This window comes from Perca flavescens, chromosome 21, assembly GCF_004354835.1.
Source record: "Perca flavescens isolate YP-PL-M2 chromosome 21, PFLA_1.0, whole genome shotgun sequence".
Lineage (NCBI taxonomy): Eukaryota > Metazoa > Chordata > Actinopteri > Perciformes > Percidae > Perca > Perca flavescens.
In genome coordinates this window covers 7,475,992-7,499,195 of record NC_041351.1, presented here as the reverse complement: position 1 = coordinate 7,499,195, position 23,204 = coordinate 7,475,992, and the positions used below count along the sequence as shown (strand labels likewise).

The 23,204-nt window shown below is 39.8% G+C and overlaps 1 protein-coding gene across 1 annotated transcript in view; it reads left to right on the top strand.

Moving 5' to 3' along the window:
- Nucleotides 1-1,039: 1,039 nt before the first annotated feature.
- Nucleotides 1,040-23,204, top strand: part of sema4gb (sema domain, immunoglobulin domain (Ig), transmembrane domain (TM) and short cytoplasmic domain, (semaphorin) 4Gb) — a 37,304-nt gene continuing 15,139 nt past the window's right edge. Inside the window, exons 1-8 of the mRNA XM_028567215.1 lie at nucleotides 1,040-1,113; nucleotides 8,208-8,485; nucleotides 19,344-19,492; nucleotides 19,890-19,952; nucleotides 20,257-20,355; nucleotides 20,448-20,541; nucleotides 21,652-21,765; nucleotides 22,124-22,278. Coding sequence (XP_028423016.1) covers nucleotides 8,341-8,485; nucleotides 19,344-19,492; nucleotides 19,890-19,952; nucleotides 20,257-20,355; nucleotides 20,448-20,541; nucleotides 21,652-21,765; nucleotides 22,124-22,278 — 819 coding nt within the window. The 5' untranslated portion in view covers nucleotides 1,040-1,113; nucleotides 8,208-8,340. The remainder of the gene's footprint in view (nucleotides 1,114-8,207; nucleotides 8,486-19,343; nucleotides 19,493-19,889; nucleotides 19,953-20,256; nucleotides 20,356-20,447; nucleotides 20,542-21,651; nucleotides 21,766-22,123; nucleotides 22,279-23,204) is intronic.

Below are 23,204 nucleotides of genomic sequence, written 5' to 3'. Positions count from 1 at the left end.
AAAGTCACTTGAGTAGCACATTTATTTTCTTTATACTCTTATTTACAGCATTTCAGAGGGAATTATTGTTATTTTTACTCCAATAAATGTATTTGATAACTTAATTTACAACGGATAACACAAAATATCATCAACAAATAAATAATGAGTTAGTAGGATAGGCTACATGACTATTGAAACACACAAGCAACCCAGCAGTAGCCTATATAAAGTATACAATTACAACATCAAACATCAACATTAATGCACCAATAATTATAATAATAATTTGTAGAAAGAAAGAAAGAAAGAATAAGGCATTTGAAGACCAATCTGTCCACATTCTTTTTGCATATTCAATATTTAACGTGCAGTAATTCCTTATGCAAAGTCCGGTTATGGCTGATTTAGTTGTTACCAATAAAAGGGACTATTATTCTAAGACTATTAAGTCCAACAGGGACCATTGTGCCCCAGGCACTTCCTTGCTCGGGCCATAATAAAAAGGTGGATTTCCATGAAAGAGGGAACAGGAAAGTGTGTTTTATTTGTCTTTCCATCTCTTCTCCAGCAGGGGTCAGCCTATATTTAGAGACAGTAGGACACGTTTGAAAGCGCAAAGAAAGTGTGTAGTACAGTTTTCATCTCAGAAACAAACATTTAATAACCATAAATAATTCTGATCTCAGTAAAAATGTTGCAGTTATATTTTCATGTGGACTTTATAGCTTTCTACTCAACACTTAAATATGATGAGATTATTGTACTTAGTTTTTCCAACCATTAAGTGCTATTTAAAAAAAATCCATCTCACCTTTAAAAAGCCTCAATCAGTGTCCATGTCAAGATAGGCAGCAATAAAAGTTTATACAACGTTTGCGATTAGTATCCTATATAAGAAAACTGTATGGTCAAAAACATAAGGTAGGTCGACTTATATGGGCTATGAATTCAGTGTGTGCGTGTGTGTGTGTGTGTGTGTGTGTGTGTGAGTCAGGAGGTGGGGGGAGGCTTGTGCGCGAGCATTGGATAACTGCAGCAGCAGCAGCAGCAGCAGCAGCAGCAGAGCAGTTCGGTGTTTCGCAGCAGAGAGAACGACTCAGAGGATATTTGTGGACTCTAGGAAACATTCAGGTGAGTCAGGCTTTTAATGCTTTTATTGTATTTCTACCGTGCCCTTTATTGTTTCATCCACTTTTCGTGCGCACACGCTCTCTGCACCACCGACTGTTAAAATTAGCTCTGCGCTCAGGTGAAGGTGCGTTTCGGTGTGCAGTGGTGTTTTCCCTCTCAGTGCTGCAGTCCGGGTCCGGGTCAAACAGGACAGGTGCACATGGGTGGATGTTTTGCACGTTCGTAGCGCGCGCGGAAGCCTATTACTTAATCCATAATCGTTTAAATTAAATGTCCTGATGAATTACTGTGCGTAGTAGGCTATGTGCGTATGAGTGTTTTTGTGTCACCGGGTCCATATTAGGACGGTCGCAAAGCCCCTCACTAGCTGACTGCATTGTTTTTAAAGTCAAAGCTATAGAAATCATACATTATAGATATGTCTGCTTATCTGTTTTCTAAGCTGTGTTGATGTCTATTCGTGGAAGAGGTGAATATAAGCACGTTGAGACAAAGACAAGTGGAAAGAGCAGAGAATAGTCTGTTAGACTGAGTATAGTGTCTTCAGTGGTTTGTTGTAAAAGTTCATTAAACTTAATCATCAAAACTAAAATGCTAAAATTAGCATAGGGTCCTTGGATACGAATGAGGTCATGAATTAGTTTGATAAGAAGTCCCCCTCTATGGGCAAGTTGATTAATGGTTAATAAACAATTTACTTTTCTTCAGAACAGATATTAAGGCATTAATCAAAGTTTTGGACTGTCAGGTTGGGAAACATCTCTCTTACTGTTCAGCAGTGAAAAAAATACCCAGATGCTTTACTTGAATTAAATAAATAATACCAAATACCATCAATAGAGTAAAAGTACAAGGTTATTAGCTAAACGTAATTAAAATATCATAAGTGACAGTACTTGTTTTACACAAGTGTTCTAATAATACAATATAGATTATATTATTGGATTATTGCAACTAATTAATGTTATAACAGTATTGTACTGTCATGGTTGATCAAGGAGAAACTATTTGATCACATCTTATATGTACAAGCTTAATTTGAAAGTAACTTTGAACTACTGTCAGATAAAAGTGTAAAAAGTACAATATTTCTCACTTAAATACAGTGGAGTAGTGTAAAGTAAAATTGAATGGAAATACTCAAGTAAACTACAATACTAAAATATTATACTGAAGTACTTGAGTACATGTACATTTGTCATTAATAAAGGATTTTTTTTCAGAGTTTCTCACTTTCCAATAAGGCAATAGCAAAAGTTAGTAAGTCATCTGTATCTGCTGTATTAGTCTATATCCTTGAGGTTCCACTTCCGGGATTGCTCCGTTGCCGACAGTTGGATATCCGTTGCCTTGGGCTTCCTTTGTTTTGGCATTTTAAACGCAGGTCGATTTATGAGGACTGTGGTCAACCTTTTCTCAGATCTCTGCAGGGTAAATCCAGACTAGCTAGACTATCTGTCCAATTTGAGTTTTCTGTTGTACGACTAAAACAACCTTTGAATGTACACGTGTTCCACAAAAACAGGTTTCTTCCTGAGGCTATTTTGCAGCTTTTCCGGGTGCCTAGCACCACCCAAGACAATTGTGATTGGTTTAAAGAAATGCCAATGAGCCAGAGCACATTTTTCTCCCATCCCAGAATGCTGTGTGAACTTGCCAGACCCTCCTTTGTAGCGCTGCGGTGGAGGAAGGTCTGGCAAAGCGAGACTACTGCTGTATAAATGTTAATAAAAATAATTGATACATTATTCTTAGAGATCCTTCAAATACTAATTGTTGGTTAATATTAATAAGTTGTTTATAAATTCGTTGTGGTTCAGATACCCTGCAGTCCATTTTGCAGAAGATCAGAGGTCAAACGGTCCATTTGAGGAGTCTTAATGATGAAGAGCTACCTAAACACCAGCCACAACCTGGCAACCTAACACATCTTAACACATTATAGGGCACTTATTAGAGAGTGATACAACGGTAATGTCATCTCTCCAATCTCTCTGATTTAAATGGGCTCATGAGATAAGTAGCAGGCTGTTTATATTATATTCAAGGCTTATATTTGCCAAGCAGACCAATTTACACAACAGAATATGCGACAAATACACTGCATCTAACACAAATTAGATTATACACTACACAGAGGCAGAAGAAAGCTGTTTTTTTTCTAGAGTAACCGTTTTTTTAATGGAGAAGAATTTATTAGTCAATTACCCAATGAGTCGTACATACATAAATAAATGTTCTTCCTTAAAATACAGGGTGTATAAGTAAGTACACCCCTATGTTAAATTCACATAGAGGCAGGCACATTTTTATTTTTAAAGGCCAGTTATTTCATTGATTCAGGATACTAGGCATCCTGATAAAGTTCCATTGGCCTTTGGAATTAAAATAGCCCCACATCATTGGCATGGTTTTATTTCAGTTAGCCTAATAGCTGGTTTGATTTGCATTGAGAGATGATCTTATGGAAAGTACCCCATGCCAATCTCTAGGTATGGTGAAGGGTATGTGATGATGTGGGGCTATTTTAATGCCAAAGGCCAAGGGAACTTTATCAGGATGCATAGTATCCTGGATCCATGAAATAACTGGCCTTTAAAAATAAAAATCTGCCTGCCTCTGTGGGAATTTAATATACTGTAGGGGTGTACTTACTTATGCCCCCTGTATTTTAAGGAAGAACATTTATTTATTTACGATACATTATTCATTCACAAAAAATATTGGTGTCCTTAAAGGTTGGATTTTTCTTCATTCTTTTTAATTAAGTCATTAAGATCAATTTCCAAAAGATTATTTTTTATTCCTCTTTTTAGTCAACTTTAGCATGGGTGTATTCACTTATGCTAAGCACTGTAGATGGACTTTTGGGATAATTCCTCTGATTTTCAAATCCAAATTACTGTTATTTCATCATAAATGCTGACAACTATCAGATAGATCCAAACAGAGATAATTTTTTTTGCATCTCTATATTTTTAATATATAAGGAGGCAGATTATTTGTGACACAATCCTAATTTCATGCTTCTCTGAGAAGATTTGTCTTCAGAGTTCTCCGCATCACAGTAAATGTGGCCCACAGGCTAAACCCACTCATTCTTCCTTTATTGTGTGAGTAATAATCCCATTTATGGTTCAGCTGTATGCCAACTCCCAATGGTTTGGGATAAAGACGGAAAAAAGAAGAAAATGTGAAAAGGCCATATTTAAGTAAAGCATATATAATACGTATGTAACGCCCCTTAAATATATATATATATATATATATATATATATATATATATATATATATATATATTTATTCAGTATTTTTGTCGGTTGATGGCTTTAGCAGAATGGCTTATAAATATATATATATATATATATATATATATATATATATATATATATATATATATATATATTTATATATATATATATATATATATATATATTTATATATATATATATTTATTCAGTCTTTGTCGGTTGATGGCTTTAGCAGAAAAGTATTTAGAAGTGTGGCAGTGTGTTTGGCATTTTAAGTCAGTTGAAAGAAAAAATACAGGAATGTCACGCTAGCTGTTTAGCTAAAATCATGCTCATATTGGAAAACGGCTTCATCATACTCTGAAAACCTCTTCATATTAAGCAAGTTTTGAGGGGCAGAGACTATCCCAGCAGATCTGTTGCAAACCCAGCTCTGTGGATCAATGAACAGGAAGAAACTGATAGTCGTTGCTAAATAAAAGGTGTTTCAGACACCACCTGCTATTTTGTTCGATTCCTCTCGTCTCCCATCATGCATGACACATCGGTCGTGCCACTGCCAAGAGATTGTGTTTACCTTTCATGCTTTCATCAGTGAGGCAACACAGCGTAGTCAACGTCCTTGCCAGCTTCTGTGGTATACGGTATACCCCCGCGCAAATGCAGATGTGTTGAAACAATGGTGTGTTTGCTTTGTGTTTCATGAGGGCAGCAGCTGACAAAACCACACCAAAGGGCTTCTCACCAGCATGCCCCCTTGTCTGGTTCATCTGCTGTCCTTGATTTTGACACAGTTTTGGCAGACGGTGGTTTTGGAGAGCAGTCATCAAACAAGACTTTTTATATACAGACTATGGTCACACTGTTGCTCTGCTCAAATTATGTCACTTGAGTCCGCGTTGGTTGGGGCTTAAGGCTACAAGTTTGAAAATGAAAAAAAAATCTGTGGGTGTGAAGTTAGAAAGAAGTGAGCTAACAAGACCTTTGTAGCTCACTATAATCCCTGCTTGAGGCTACAGCAGCTACACACCTGAATCTTGGAACCAACTGTCAATGGTTGAGTTGCCTTGTGGGTAATGTAGGCGCTACATTTGACAAGGAAGAAGAATGTGTGGAATATGAAGAGATGATATTCTGCTACATGGATTTGTTATATGAGTGCAATGCTTAATTGGTGGAACACCCTTTTAAGACTGCCTTCATATGTTGCAACCTCGTAATGGAGATTCTCCTCCATTGTGTGGTATTGTAGTTGATTGTCAACACATGTATTGATGGTTGTACAACAAAGGAGGATCCATCAGCCTGCAATTCTTTGCAAAAGTTCGACCACAAAAAGCATCAAACAAATCAACAGTTCAATCAGAAAGTGATGCTTTCAGGGGCGGCCTCTGGCTCACCCAGTGGTAGTGTTCACCCCATGTTGGCTGAGTCTTGCAGCAGTGCAGGTTCGGGTCCGACCTGCTGCCCTTTGCTGCGTGTTATCCCCCATCTCTCTCCTCCTTTCATGTCTATCCACTGTCTCTAATACTAATAAAGGGAAAACCCCCCAAAAATAATCTTAAAGAAACAAAAGAAAGTGATGCTTTCAACGGCATCTTCATGTGCGAATTGAACTGTGTATATATATATATATATATATATATATATATATATATATATGAAATATATATAAAATAAATAAAAAAGTATGTAATAACTTTAGTTAAGTAAATATGTCTGTAAGACTCTTCACTCAACTCCGTATATGGACATTACATTGGACAAAGCCAGCTCTAAGAAATAGTTCTGGATAAAGGCAAGGTGAGGGGATCCCTGCACCATCATTAACGTTTTCCCTTCTCATCCCTACGTTGTCATCTTATAGGTTGATTTCAAAGCTTAGCAGCCAAACTGCTAACAGAGAGATCATTAGCCTCACTGTGCTTCATGCTGTGTGTGATTTACAGCAGCCATGGAGATTAAACTGGGAACTCTCCAGTGTCACAATAATGCTGAGCGGGATTCACAGTGTTGACCCTTTGATCAGCGACAGAGCCAGAGAACGGGGCAGCCAGGCAGAGATTTTGCTGATGGCACGGGGCCTAATCTCTAGATTATCCGTCATGCTGCTCCAGTGTGCACACGGCTAATTAAGAGATGGAGTCGTGTGTTGCAATATCACATCACAGGGGCGCATTATTTAACTTCCAAAACTTTTTAAATGGGCTTTTATGTAACAGCATCTTACTCGTTCACTTTGGCCTATTGGCTGTAATCAGAGAGTGATGGTTCATGTCAGCAACTCATTTTCTGCTCATGCTGTCAAGTAGGCAAAAAAGTTTATAGCCTACACGGCATCTCTTCAGCAAAGTTCATCGTACCCAATGTGGATGTTTTGAAATATTTTAAGATATCATTAGTGGCTGTTTATGTTAAACATTAGGGACATTAAAGGGATAGCAGTGTTTCCTCTATGTTGATTTGACCGTGGCGGCCCCCCATGGCAACATTTCTGCCCCCCACGGTATCAGAAATAGGGCTGCATTGTTAGAATGCATATCAGAGAACCTTTGTATTTTAGGTGTATTATTTACATGCTGAAGTAGTTACACTGCATTAAAATAATATAATTAATAGTGTGTTTATTGTTATTTGCTACAGCATGCTTAGCCTACATGTCAAGCTCAAAGTTGGCCTATGTAGTAACTCAAAAAATATAGTTCAATCACAACTGAAAATATGCCTCATTGTGTGTGTGAATAGAGGTGAATAAATATATTTGTTTGTGTTGCAGCAAAGTGTCAGTTCTGTTTCATTGGGGGGGTGGGGAGAGAGGGGTGTTCGGACCTGCCCCCACTGCTAAAAAAAAATCCTAAAGGAAACACTGTATAGTATCGGATATTTTGAAGTGAGGTTGTATGAGGTACTTAATCCATTGTCAGTGTATTAGCTACAATAGATGGCAGTCGGCACGCCCCCAGTTTGGAGAAGCAGACTGGAGTACAGACACAGAAGTTCAGCAATGTACTGCTGGATGGGGGCAGCAGCTAAATGTATTTCATCCACCAAAAAAAATCAATATCAGTTTAAGTGTACGCTATATTTAGAATATTTTCACCGCTTTACCTTGCTGTCAGACAGCCCTTTTTGACGGGGAACTGAAGCTGTTATCTATGCTCTCCTCAAAGCCACCGCACTCCTTTGACAAAAACAGTAATTTTACATTACAGAAAATGGGAGTTGCTGGTCTACTGCTGGTCGTATTCATGGCCTTGAACTTAAAAAAACTTAAAGGTCCCATGACATGGTGCTCTTTGGATATTTTTATATAGACTTTAGTGGTTCCCTAATACTGTATCTGAAGTCTCTTTCCCGAAATTCAATTTCATTTTCTCAAAGGCAGAGCAGGATACCCAGGGCTCAGTTTACACTTATCGCCATTTCTAGCCACTGGGGGACCATAGGCAGGCTGGGGGAACTCATATTAATGTTAAAAAACATGCCATTGGACCTTTAATATACTGTATATCATATAGATATCAGTCACAGGGACCATTTTTCTACATAATGAGTACTTTGATACGTTTAAACACTGATAATACTTTACCTACTTGTAAGTTTAGTATGTTTAGGATGTTGTATTGGCATTTCTACTTAAGTAAAGGATCTGAGTACTTCTTCCACCACTGACTTAAACACAACAACGTTGAATATATTGCTAAGTACAGTATTTCCACTCAGGTGAAAGTTTTTTTTTTCTGCAAACATTCGTTTTATTTTTCATCGATTTTAGTAACAACAGCCTCTGGTTTGGTATTCTTTCATTTCTCTTTTAGTTATACACGTTTTTCTCTTTCTCAGCTGGACAATAATCAAAGAGTCTGCATCTGCTTGCTGCTGGGCCTGAAGATCCACATTTCTCACGCTTAGATTTTGTGTCCAACAAATTGAGTGCAATTAAGGCTTTGCTTGGACCCAGGTCTGAGTGTTAAACATGGGAGACCAGAGATCAGTCCAGCCCCTCCGGCCCCTGCTGCTGCTCCTGATGCTTCTCGCCAGGCTGTCACAGCTGTGGGCCTTGCCCTTCAGCCCGTCCCTGGACCTGGATGTCACCCCCAGGACTACTGTCTTCTACAAAGGTACGTTTTCAAACTGTGAGGCAAAGACACTGTGTGAGGGGAAACAGAAATGTGCATGCCTGTGTTCTAAAAACAACATATTTTTTTCCCCATTTACTAACACAGTCATTAGTTGGAGCTGCTATCATCTATGTAAATACACAGACATTATACAAATATTTTTAGATACAGAAATAACTGGGCTCAATTTATAGCTCACAGTGTAACTCTTTGAATCCATGGCAACATTATATGTTCTTTTTACATCCCCAGAGCATTATTGGAACTGTAGTTGCAAAAATGGCAAATGATTATCCCCCAAACAGAAGGAAGACAAAGATTAATAATAGGACTGACAATGACAAAATGCATTGATATAACTGTGGGGAGAGGAGTAAGGGGGGCACAGTGTCAGACTTTGAAAACTCCTGTTCTAGATGCATCCATGCAAACACACATACACACACACACACATACATGTCCACTAAACACTCAACTCACTGTCCTTATTTGAAGCTGCTCCGGCTCCTTCCTCCCTCCCATCCTCGTTTAAGAAGTGGCACATTTTCGAAGTTGGCCCTGAAGACAGCTCCTTCATTCTCAGAGTTATTAATCGCCTCTCTCAAGCCCTGTCCTAGATCACACGGCTCAGCAAACACTTCTAATGAAACAATAGAAAAGGAGCCCTCATAAAAGAACACCTGAGCACAGTAGACCTGATTAGTGTCCATGCAGAAAATACTGCTGAGTAGGTGTGTTTTGGCACAGAAGGGGGTGTTTACTGTACACACATCATCAGCACCTTCCTCTTTCTACCTTACCCTCTCCCGCTTGCCACCAGCTCACCTTTCCCCTCCCTCTCTCCTCACCCCTCAACACTGCGGCAGAGGCTATCACTGCAGCGAAAAGGGAACTCCGGCACTGGCAGACTGATCGGATGGCTTTGCTCTTACCTCCACCCCACTCCTCTCCACTCCACTCCTTCTCAGTCTTCTGAGAATGACTATTATTAGAGGACGGGTGGAGCGAACAGGGCCCAGCTCTATTGCCTGCCGAGCTCTCCGGTGCAATGTCATAAGAGCTGTTGAGAGTGTTGCAGTGTGAGATGATGCTTTGGAGATGGGAGGATATGCTGCTTGACGCTTTGCATCACAATTAACTCAGGGAGATGAGAATATAAGAGAGGAGGAGCCATTTTAGTGTCTCTTTTGCTGCTTTACTGTGCATTTTCTTGATTCAACCTGAGAGGACTTGTTGCAAAAATTAATATTTAGTTTACAATTTGCTGGAGCAGGAGGGAATCTTGTGATTATTCCTCCTTCATGGTCCAAGTTTTCCTTCACAATGAACTGATTTGTTGTGCTGCAGAGAATATTTGGGAAAAATATTTATGGCAGACCCTGCAGCACACAAAAAAATACACAAATACTAATACATACTATTACTAATACATGACACTAACTTTTAAACCTACTGTTGTGTACTGCAACCAATGGGAGCTGACAGCAGTGAACTGATTACGAATATCAGTACTGTTATTTATCAGCCAAATGAAAAGGAGACACTTGCTAAACTCTGAAGAGATGGGGAAGCACATATAATTCACTTAGCATCATTAAGTAAGTTTCTAAGTGAATCATAGACAGAACTCATTGTCTATTCTCTTAAAGCCAACTCCTTATTTGATGCCCCTGGCTATTTATTTACACATCTCTGACTCTTCCTCGGATTATAAATCATACATACTCTCTGGGCACTTTTCTGTGCTGCAGCCAGAGTCAGTCTCTCATCACAAATTTTATTTTTCCCTTTGCCCTCTTAGAAAGTTGTCCTTGACCTACTTTCTAATCATCGGCGGAGTCCATGAGGGTGCAGGATATGCATGTGTGTCAGCATGCGTTTTGTCAGTCTCCATGTGAGCTGTGTGTGTGTGTGTGTGTGTGTGTGTGTGTGTGTGTGTGTGTGTGTGTGTGAGTGTGGGGAGAGGGCTTTTTGGGCCGCTGTCACACACTTTCCCTGTCACTTGGGGGAGGGGATGGAGAGTGGCAAGCTCCAATTCAAAGAGGGTTTATCAGCATAAAACTATACTATGTATTTGTGTGCTAATGAATGGTTTATGTTTAGGGAAGGATAATAATAGAAATGAATCTCCCTTTAACAGTAATTTTATGAATTGTATAACGCCTCAGAGAGAAGATCTGCCTAGATGTTCAGGACTCTATATGGAAATAGGATGGATTTTGTATGTGGGTGTCACTACCTATGGGAGACTCTGTGGGAGGATTTATATGATGTATCTTGGCTGGGGTGAGGGGGCGCTTATTAATTTACAGTATGCTTTGCAGATGGTCTGTGTGAGTGGGAGTACAAGGACATGCTGTATCCGAGGGAGCTCAGATGTATAAGAAATGACACAATATGACTTTATGCACTCTCGTATGGAAGATACGGTGGGTCGGAAAAAACACTATAGAAGAAACATAAAGGAAAGGATCCTGCATAGTGTAAGAGCCTTGCAATGGTAGCATTCTACAGATGAAGGTTCTATTTCCGAAACTGCACTAATAAATATTAAGAATAGATCAAATGACTATGTGTAACGTGAAAGGGGTCGCTTGTAGTGATGAACCCAACCCTGCAGTTCTCCTCAGTTTTGCAGAGCGTTTTAGGATCTTTCAGCTCTTTGTTTTGGTTTTACGGCCTGCAACGTTACTGTTTTAGTTCAGTGTCATCGCTCCTATCAATCTCATTTTCAGCTTTAAAAGGGGGCAGCCGTTTTCAGTCAAAAATCTCTGATAAAACCCATTGTTCGCTACCTGCCCAGCACCAAACGGCCGATAGACGAAGTTAGTGACTAGCTGGTGAACATAGTGGAGCATTAAGTAGCTAAAGGGCCAGATATTTCCCTCAGGAGTTGGAGAACAAACCACAGATACAAAAATGAGAGTGAATACATGACCAAACATGACAAAATACATCCTCAGTGTCTGCTTGATGTGTAAATAGGCAGCTGTTGGCTAACATGTTTGCCATATCAACTTAATAAAGTGATAATATGGGCGCATGGGTAGCTCACCTGGTAGAGCGCGCACCCATATATAAAGGTTTACTCCTTGATGCAGCGGCTGCAGGTTCGACTCCAACCTGTCATTCCCCCTCTTTCTCCCCTTTCATGTCTTCAGCTGTCCTATAAAATAAAGGCCTAAAATGCCCATAAAATAATCTTAAAAAAACAAAAACAAGGTGATAATATGTCTGCCTTCAAGTGGCCAAACAAAAATTAAATAATGCAGCTTTTAAGTTAAACTTGCAGTGCCACAACGTAAAAAGCTTTCTAAATAAGCAAAATTACACACAGAAAATAGCCGCTTGGATTAGCTGTTGTACCTAACGGTAACTATAGGTATTCTGGGGCAATTTGCTGGCTAACCTAACCAGCTGACAAGTAGTTAGCTAGCCCAGCTACTAAATGTCAATGTAAGTAAAAAGTTACTTTCCACCACTGCAGACAAGGTCTTGATATGGTCCGTGTCAGATCAAAACGTGGTATGTTGATCAGTAAAATCACTCAGTTTGTAATTTTTTGGGAAATGTGTGGGATCCTTTCTGTATAATAAGAAGTTGAATAGTAAGTACATCCAGTTAAGTGTGCAGCTTTCACCTTTTCTCCCAGAGGTGAGATTAAAGCTTGACAGTGTTCTGAACTCTGCTGTTTGCTCATGGGGGTTCCTGCCTCTGCCACCAGACCTGAAGTAATGCATGTTTGAAATATTGATGCACTGTAAGTTGTCTGTTGCTGCTAAGACAAGCTGAGATGGCAAAAGAGGTTATGTAGTAAGTTTCCTCATGGTTAGCACTATTAGTATTGTATTATCACTGAATTTACTGTTCAGACCAGTCTGTTATCATCTTTGCAAACAGCAAATCTGTTTTGAAGGAAATGATTTATTCACATTTTCAGCTCATTATCTGACTGAAGTTGTTTAATCTCTGTGTGACAGTGCTGTTACACCATTTGTTTTTTTATCCTTTTTTATTTTTTTCCCTCTGTGGCGAAATTTCATCCTTTGCACTCTAAAATCCACTGAGACCTCCATGATGCTTTGATCTTATAGCCCCTCGGATATAGTGTGAATCTGATAAGATCTTATTGGAGATTCACTGATAGCATCTAGCGAGACCTGGAATGACACAGGAACTATTTATGTGTGGTGTATGTAGGATTGGCTTTCTTTTCTGAAAGATGAAAGCCTTGGCTGTCTTTCATCTCATTCTGTAGTCTCCCCAGTTGAACAGAGTTCTACAAAAGTTTTGGATTTGACACACAGCTTTGAAAAAGGTATTGTGCCTATGTCATTGTGAGATGTGTCGTAAACATAAGGGTTTATTCACACAAATTACTAATATAATAAATATGTTTGCATTTATCTTAAGTGATAACTATCCATGTCAGAAGGGGTTTTATTTCCAGGATTTTGAAATGAACAATAAAAAAACATAAGTGGAAAACTTATTCAAACCTGACAGTTGGGCTTAGTCTGAATAGACCAGAGGATTATTTGTACCGATCCAGAATGGAGTCGATCCAAACAGATCCAAATAAAAGATAAGAGCACAAACACTGGCAACAAGCAGCCAGGATCAAAAATAAGAAGTCATTTTTCCTGCGGTTCATAGTTCATACAGTTTTTTGGCACCTGATGGAGATACCTGTGAACCACAGACCTGTGAACTCTTTTTATTGGATCTTCCTTCTGCAAAAGAAAGCTGTTGACAGAGAGTACTGAGGATTATCCAAAGTAAAAGTTGCACAGAAATTGTTGCTGTTCTTGCACAGAAATGTTGCTGGTACGCAATCAACTCCCAAAACAATTACATTATGAAATATCAAATCTTTTATGATTGTCTGTTTTTGTTCTGTTTGTGCTCCCAAGGCTCCCACTCGCCTTTTTAAATTTCACATACAATACAAACAGGTGTACAAAAGCAACAGTCAGGCCACTTAAAAACTAAACAAAACAAAGACAGACAATTCACATACGTAATTTCATATGATATTATTTCTCTGTAAACAATATGTCCTCTTCGTCTTTGTCTATTTATTTGGTGCAATTCCATTTTTAAAATATGTTCTCATGTTGTCTCTAATATCCCAAGTCTTCATAGTGTTTTATTTTATTTTCACTGCGGTGGCCAATAATATTTTATTGTAACCTGCAGGTAACTATATCAACAGTTAAACTGCCTACAATTAACCTTTGAAAAGCACGTCGATTTAAACACACACTTCTGTTTTTGCCTAGTAGTTGGCGGCGATATAAGCCTGATAATATCCTTTGAAATGTCCTAATGTAGAAAATAATGGACTTCATAATAATGGAGGAAATGCACTCTGCTTCTTTGCCTCCTATTTTTTGTATATCAGGGCAGTTGTGTATTATGGCTTACATAACACATCGTCATTGAGTAGTGACGTCAACCTCATTTACTCTTGAGGCTGGTGAAGAAGTAAAGAGATGCTTATATAATGTGCGTAAAGTTGACGACAACTGACAGTTCTGACACTGTCCAAAGAAGTTAAGTCAGCCTTTCCTTCCAGCATTTGTTCCCTCATTTTTGTAAGCACGTGTGTGTGCATGCATCAGTGTGTGTCACATGCTCTCCACAGTGTGTCTAGTGATCAGTGAGTCACACAGGAAGTCACACACACTTGACACACACATAAACACAAACACATTGGATTTACTATAATCTTGTATCCCACTTGGAGAATAAATATGTCTGAGCGGGAGCGCACACATTCTGGATGCACCACCTGTGATGGCTCAGTGTTGAGACACACGTGCTTTAGTGAACACACAATACACACATACGCCCTCCCCAGATCTTCTGAGTCACTGATTTAGAAATGTCTTCACTCTTTTTCAGTTGACAGATGAAAGGTGAAATAAGTCTAAAATGTGTGTGTTCCAGGGGAGCCTGGGTAGCTCACCTGGTAGAGTGCGCGCCCATATACAGAGGTTTACTCCTCGACACAGCGGGTGGCGGGTTAGACTCCAACATGTGGCCCTTTGCTGCATGTCATTCCCCCTCTCTCTCCCCTTTCATGTCTTCAGTTGTCCTATAAAGGCCTCAAATGTGTAAAAAAGTGTGTGTTCCCATTGGAAAATCTGACAGATGTTTCTAAGGGACATTTTGACCTTATTGAATGATGTACTCTGAACATTCACACAAACAGGTTTACACTAACACACACGCACGCACGCACACACACACACACATACACACACACACAGGCTCACAGTAAATAGAAGCTTCTGGCACACCTCAGTGCTCTGTTGACTTTCCTCATTGATTTTGCAGCATATAGCACAAGGTACAGTGTGCGTGTGCGTGTGTGTGTGTGTGTGTGTGTGTGTGTGTGTGTGTGTGTGCGTGCGTGCGTGCGTGCGTGCGTGCGTGCGTGCGTGCGTGCGTGCGTGCGTGTGTCAACATGGGTCTGTTGCTAATTTACAGAGTATATTTATGGCCATGTTCATGTTTTGGTTTTGGTTGTTTCTATGTTTAATGCCTCACTAATCACTCTAATGGACTCTGCAGCTTTCTCCCTTTAGCCTCTTTTAGCCTATTGTTTTAGTTTTACAGTCATGCAAGCATACTGTTTGCGGACTGAAACCTTTTCAAACATCTGGATGTAGTGTTGTCCTTAAAGAGTAAGGGACGTCAGGTGTTCAAAAGTGTTCCAACAAGTCCATGTTGCCTGCAGAAAAACAGCACACAGTCCGACCACGGAAAGGTCTGAGACCAAGGTCGCTGTGCCTCTGCTGCCTTGGGGCCGGGGACATTGTGTACGTCACCGTAGTCCTTCTCATCAGCACTGTGCCAGTTATAGCCTGCAGACACTGTTTTTATAAGATAGAAAGCAAGGCTTTTGCTCACTCTTGGATGACTCATATGTAGTGGACTCATTACATTGCCTTGGGCTGTCATTGTGTTTGCATAACTCTCTCTTTAAACGTGATCTCTGAACATATGCAGTGTTCTCGTGATGAGGATTATGTTTTGTTGTTTGTGCATTTTTGTCACCCTCTCCTCTTTGATGCTTATCAATACATAGATTCAGAACATGCATTTGTGTGTACATGTCATGTGTGTGTGTGTGTGTGTGTGTGTGTGTGTGTGTGTGTGTGTGTGTACCAGCTTGTGGTGGAGAGGGTGCCCCACCCCCCTGGCGTGTCCTGACCTTTGGCTGTGTTTCGGAGGAGCTGCTCATTGCTCACTCAAATGTTAGGCTGACTTGCTTTGAGAAATAATCGGTGGCAGCCACACTGTCTTATTTGTGGATTCCGTTGAGAGTTACATAAGGTTTTGCCAATGCCATCGAGGAGCGGCAGCAGTGACTCTTAAAAAGTTTAGTTCACTAGAATTGAATTATGAACCTGATCATAAACACTGCACTCATTTTTTTTTTTTTTTTTAAACTAAAACGTATGCAATATGAATAATCTTTCAGGATAATAATGGTTTATTACAACTTTGGCCTAATTTTCATAGTTTTGGCCATCGTTTCTATAAATTATGTAACATTATCTTACTCACCATGTTAACTGCTCAGACGTGGGAACATTGCTAAAAAAGATATCAGACAGGTTTAAACAAACTCCCAGTTTAAAATGGAGAGACTCATTTCAAGTGTATGTATTTATTGAGGTTACTGAATAGAGGAACACTTAAGCGATTAGACCCGTTCGATGGATGTGAAGAATCCTTGTTAAGCGTATATGAAGATCTGAGTCTAGACTCTGGTCGTGGTGGACTAAAACCTCCAATAAAGTAATCTGCCTCAAGTGTCGGCTTGTTTACAACCTGTCTGGTCTGATCACCAAGTTGTAATTATCTGAAATCATCGTCACAAATCTTTACAAATGCTGAAAGAACAGTGATTTGGGCCATCAACGTGTTCCTAATTACAAGTAGATGCAGAGGCTTGCAGTATCTACACTGATGGCCCAAAATGAATGTTTTGAAGATTAGATTTTTTTTTTTTATGTCACTGTTGATGTAACTTTTGTGGAGGGTTTCCTCTACCAGGAACAATATGTGCAGAGTCATTCTTCCAAGCTTTAAAATCAGCCTGACATGCTCGACAGAGCCAGTATGATAATAACCTAATTATTGACCAATGAGTGGGATCGCTGTGGTTGTCTGGCTGTCAGTGATAGAACCAGTAAAAAGAAAAAGGCTGACATGAAGGAAGGTGGGCGGTAAGAGGGACCGTAATCTGACTCAGTCTCTGCGTGCTCTTCTGGAGAGTCGACATGCAGTCATCCCTCAGTGTGTCCATGAGACAGTTAGACAAGCGGCCGGTCATGTGGGGAGGAAAACACCCTCCATGTGATGTTGGGGAAACATCATTGTGTTGTATTACGCAAGATCAAACACGCCGAAAGACTCGCTGTCATCCTCATTATCATCACGGCCGTTATATATTATATTAAAAACCTTAGTAATACTGTAGTTGAGATAGTAGAGGCCCTGACGAGTTTGTCTTCTTGTATCAAAGAGGTTTTCATTTTGGGACAATCCTTTAACTGGTTCAACAGCAACTTTAACCCGACTGTTAACAGAAACTTGTCGTTTTTTTCTCAAACTGTGCTGTATGTGTCTGAGGAAACTAAGCACAAACCCCTGCTCATAATCTGAAACAAATATCTCTTTTTTGTTGTTGCATAAAACCCATACTTGTAGATCTTAAACGAATGGTAACAACTGCATTGATATTTGGACTTTTTACTCATCATCCTTGCAATATTTCTGTGGCTTGGTAGGGCTGCACTGCCTCAGCACTTTTTGGTCGTTCCTGATTTAAAGAGGAACTCCACCAATTTTACACATCATAATCAGTTTACTAGTCATGGGTAGTATTACTCAGCTTGTGAAAACATTGTGTAATGTGTTAGGGCTGTTGTTTGTGGTGCTGTTGACTTATGCTGCATATTGAGAGGTTTTGATTTTATTGCTGTATATCACTCACATTTGCTGTTAAAGTGGCACTAAATTGACCCTGATATAATTCAATAAGTCCAAGTGAAATTAATGAACTGTGGAATATAAAATAACATAACACATCAACTTGCATTGCTGGCTAATGATCTGTGTACGTGCAGCAGATACACTGTGGTCCCCTGGCACCTCCCGGCTGCACAAGACCCTTTTTCGCTTCATTACATTAAACAGTAGAACAGATTGATCGCGACAAGCGTGTACCTTACACCACAGTAAATCGATTGGCGGGGGCCAAATATAGGTTGTCTTATTACTGGGATTCTGCTGCCATCGGTTTCACAACGGAAGAAAAAGACAGAGAGGGAGGAAGAGAGGCGATTAATAAGCCCATCTGCTCTCTGCTCACTCATATTCCTCAGAGTAACACTGTTGATACCTTTACTTATTATGTTGTTCTTTCTGCATGTGTGGATTCTTTCTTCTTCTGTGCGTCAAACTTATTTATTCAGACATTAATCTTCACTTGCATCTGACTTTTCGTTCAATTTAAAGCTCTGTAAACCTACTTTTGCACAGAGGGAGAATAAACAACGCCCTTCTTTTTTTAATTCTGCCTCACTTCTCTCTCTAGTCACACAGCAGCAAAGCGACCTGCCCCCATTTCTGAGGGGCTACACCAGAGCATGTTCATATATTTAGTTTAGTGCACCAGGCCAATTATTTCGCAATGGTTTAATCATCTATATGTCTGCTCCCTCCTCTGTCACCCACCCGCACACACACACACACACACACACACACACACACACACACACACACACACACACACACACACACACACACACACACACACACACACACACACACACACACACACACACACACACAGCTGATGATGCTGTGGCAGTACGACTGATGTGATTTGGCATTACTGGGCCATGAATCCTGCTGAATGCCCTAAAATGTTGCCTCCTCTGTGCCCACATGCCCACACTCCCCACAGTCCTGTCCTCTCAGCAATCACTCCAGCGACCCCCCATCTCCCAGATCGCACTGTCGAGCCTCACCCCCATGCAGTCACGCCAAGTACTGTATGTTCACTTGGGGTGTGTAGACTCTGGGAATCCTCCAATGAGTGTGAAGTCAAGATATAAGCTTCTAGTCAACCTATTCTTACAGTCTGCAAGCAGAGAATTTGGAGCTGCTCATACATGCCCCTCCATGGGGCTGTAAAGTGTTGGATTCTGATAAAAACATGATCCCAAAACCTTTGTTTTCTGTTTCTTTTTTTTAGTACCTCAGTTTGAGGAATATTAATATCTCCTAAAACATTTAGATTTTCATTTAACAAAGTAACGCTAAAATGACTGCCAATGCTAAAATAGTATAAAATTAAAAATTAATTTAAAATTAATTCTTTAAATGGGAACACCTACAACTACCTACACCTACACTGTCCACATACTTTTGGCCAGAAGAGTATAATGATAGTACATTTTTAGGAAATTCAATATCGGAGCTATTTTATATTTATATATGAAATATTCAGATGAGAAGGACTGTTTTTGGCTAATCAAGTGAACCAAATACCTCATCATTGATTCGCAACATTTGCCACAATTGCATGATACAATAACAGAGATATTACAGGGCTACATACCTGATATATATACAGTTACTGTAAGCAAAATATGTGACAGGGGAGCATTGTCTGTTAAAATAGAAAGAAAGGTTCCTTCCCCAAACTGTTAACACAAGCCTAAACCATGAAAATTACCCTAGTCCAAAAGCACAGGAGTGTTCACACAGATTTGTCCATTACCGAGAAAGAAACCTTTGTTGTTATACAGTAATGTGTGTCATATATTTGCAGGTCTGTTGGGCAGAGCCATTTTCACTGGCTCTTCCCAGAACCACAGCACCCTCCTGCTGGAGGAGGGGGCCGGGTTGCTGTACGTGGGAGGCAGAGGAGCCCTGCACGCACTCAACACCTCCAACATCTCCACAACTGCAAACCTCACAGTGAGTGCCACGGTCAGATCACCACGCTAATTGCGACGAAGAAAACAGCCCAAACAAACCCCCGCTTCACAAGTTTTCTCGCATAAGTGTTAAAGGAGGACAAACTAATAATATCCTTAAGCAGATTGAGCAAATCCCATTGTGTTTCTCCAATTTTATGGCTGTTGGATTAAATGCACCAGGCGTTTATTCATGGGTTACTGAACAGAGTCAGAACTCAGTGAAGCAGCCAGAGAATAAAGTGAGCTGTCTTCTCTTTAATCGCTTCCTGTTTATCACATGCACACACTTGTTTTCTTCTCTTTATCTGTACATAGATCTTTCTATTTATCTATCTGTTTCCCTCTCTATTTATTGAGCTGAGTCATCCTTATTACCCCCTCCCCATTGTTTGCAGATTGATTGGGATGCTTCCCCTGAACAGAAGAAGCAGTGTCTCAACAAAGGGAGAGACAATCAGGTATACGGCCGCGGCTCGACTCTCGTTTTTTCTTTTGATGAAACTCTTTATTTACTGAGTAATTATAGGAGAACATAAATTAAACCCTTTTGCTTTGTGATGTGCAGATTGCTTCTGACAGCAACAAAGTTGCAAAGTCCTTTCAATTGCTTCTTAATCCATTTTTCCTAAAAAGAAAATCACACTCATTAATTGAATATTTGCATAAAATAGCCTATACATGAAGTGGATTGACTGGCCTGTGTTCTCCAGTTCTTTCTTATTGTGGAGCCAGAAATAACCAGTTTTTCTCTGTTTCCTGCAGACAGAGTGCTACAATCACATCCGCTTTCTGCAGCGATTCAATGAGACTCACCTATACGTCTGTGGAACAAACGCCTTCAGACCTCTTTGTGCTTACATAGTAAGAGCGTGCGTGATTTCATTTTAGTGCAATTATGAGTAGAAGGAAACAAATGAATTGAAATGAATGCTTGTCTTTTTTCTCTCTGTCAGGATGCAGAGCGGTTCAGATTCTCCTCCGGCTTTGAGGAGGGCAGAGACAGGTGTCCATATGACCCAGCAAAGGGATACACTGGCCTCCTCATAGGTGTGTCTCCCAAATTAGCATTTAATCTGTTCCATATACAGCATGTTGATGTAGTCAAAGCAGCATGCAGGCATTTTTAGCCTTTGTTAGACTAAAGAGGAAATGTATCTTAGGAAGTCAAATTGTTAACCTTTTATGGCACAATGATTGGTCCCCACTCAAACAAAAAAGAACCTGTAGCCATGCTAGCTGCTTTGTGAGGCTGTACGAAATACTAACGTCATCATGTTAAGTGCCTGTGAAGAATCTCAGTCATCCAGGTCATGATATATCCAAAGGGGCTAAATTAAGGGCAACTGGACTCACTTTAGATGCTCACAATGACAATTCTAACATGCTGATGTTTAGCAGATGATGTTCACTATGTTAGTTATTGTTTGCTAATTAGCCCTGAAGTTCATCTGAGCCTGATGGGAATGTCATCAGTTTTGCAAGTATTTGCTCATAAACTAAAGTTCTGAGCTGATGATGGTGCTGTTTGAAAAGTCAGAGTATCACTAAAGTTATTGCAATTCATTTTAAGGGGAACATGAATGCCTGAACCAAACTTCATGGCAATCTATCAGATATTTGTTGAGACATTTCATTTTGGACTAGCTAAAAATACTCACAGTTTTTTTTACAGTTACTTACTGATATTTTATTTCTGTGGTTTTATTTGATTGTATTGTTGATTTCCTTGTGAAGCACTTGGTAACTTAGTTTTGAAAGATGCTGTATAGATAAAATTAATTATTTTTATTACTGGGAGAAAACACCAACAATAAACCTACAAATGACTGCCAGGAGGAAGACGCTCACTCGATTTGTATAACTAAGACTGCTGAAGACTCATATTAGTTTTGGCTTAACATTGGAATGTTGCATTAAGACATATCTGAATCCTTTATAAAGCATCTAATTAAAATAAAGACTCAGGGCAGAACGTTGTCTTGGTTCACTTTTAACAACTTAAGCATGCTAGGATGTGTGTCGAATTACTTTACCAAGTATCACACCCACATTGGGTGATAGGTCAGTTTGCCTACTTACTCTGCAGTATGCCAACTGTTTTCATTTACATCTCATTTAACCCAAATTTCCTTCTGTCTTCTTCTATCTGTTAATCAGATGGTGAGATGTTCACGGCCTCTCAGTACGAGTTTCGCAGTTCTCCAGATGTCCGCAGAAACTTCCCCTTCCCCACGCTCAGGACAGAGGAGGCCCCCACCCGGTGGCTCCTGGGTAAATACATCACACGGCAACACAAGTCAAAGAAGGGAGAAAATCCCTGAAAAAATATGAATAAGTGTGTACAAAAACATTGCATGCACTGGTTTATATAAGTCCACTTGCAGTAAACTACTAAATGGACCAAACCTCATAGCAATTTTGCACATTTTTAGCTCAAACTGATTGACTTGGAGATTGAAAATCACATCAAAAAAATTGCACTGCACTGCAGCTCTAACTGGCTTAGTTGTGGCAATTCAATCATACTTAAAAGCTCCATCTTTAGTTTCCAAGGAGACACTTCCCAGGCTTATGTGTTTGGACATGTGGATCTGAGTGTGTGTGTGTGTCGTGTTTGTGTGTGTACCAGAGGCAGATTTCGTGGGCTCCGTGCTGCTGAAGGAGAGCATCAACAGCTCTATCGGTGATGACGACAAGATTTACTTTTTCTTTACGGAGAGAAGCCAGGAGCAGATTGCCTACCCGAGCCAGACCAAGGTGTCCAGGGTTGCCCGAGTCTGCAAGGTCAGAGAGAGCAACTTACCCCAGATACTATTAACCATAATCATATTAATGGTTTGGAAAGTTAATTAAAAAAAAAATATATATATATATATATATATCTCATAACAGATTTATAGTGCCTGCAAGGTCATGGAAAGAAAGTGTTTAAATGAGGGAGAAGAAAAGTCAGCATTCAAAGTGCAAAAATGGTGGGATTATTTAATGTTTTACGTCACTGATACAGATGTAAATGGATTTAAGGAGACTTTTTGTTCTCGATTCTTCTCTCTCAGCTGCCATTCTCTTCTTACTGCTGAATGAACCAGCAGTTGGGTGTCTCTAATCTTGGTTTCTTCGCTGACGGCGGTTCTTTCTGTGCCACACTGTTGCCAGGCAAACTACAAGTCCACCAACCTCCACCTCCAATGGCAACCCCTCTCCTCTCTTTATTGCCATCTTTCCCTATTCCACTCCTCCTCCTCCTCCTCCTCCTCCTCCTCCTCCTTTTTTCCCTCTCACCTCATTTCAGTTGCGATCAGCATCGGTCTAGACAGCATGCCCAGCATTTCTTTCTACGTGTTGTTTCTTTTAGCCATTTATGGTGATGTAATTACCATCACAGTATGCTGTTGTGCTGAAATCACTGTTGCAGTTTTTCTATGGGATCAAAAAAAAGTGTCTAAAAGACTCTGTGCTGATGTTCAGAAATAAGATCAAACCCCTGCAGTTGCATACAACCTTTAGTGAGACTGTGAAAAAGATTTGCATGGATGTATGAGAGTGTGAAATGAATATAATGAATGTGAAAGATACAAATTGACTAACCACTTAGCAATCAACTATTAATATCCAGTCAGAGTTAAATCAATGCAAACTACAGGCATGAAATACCACAGCAAATTAAACTTAACAAGGAGAAAGCAAAATGTATTTCCAAAGATTTATCA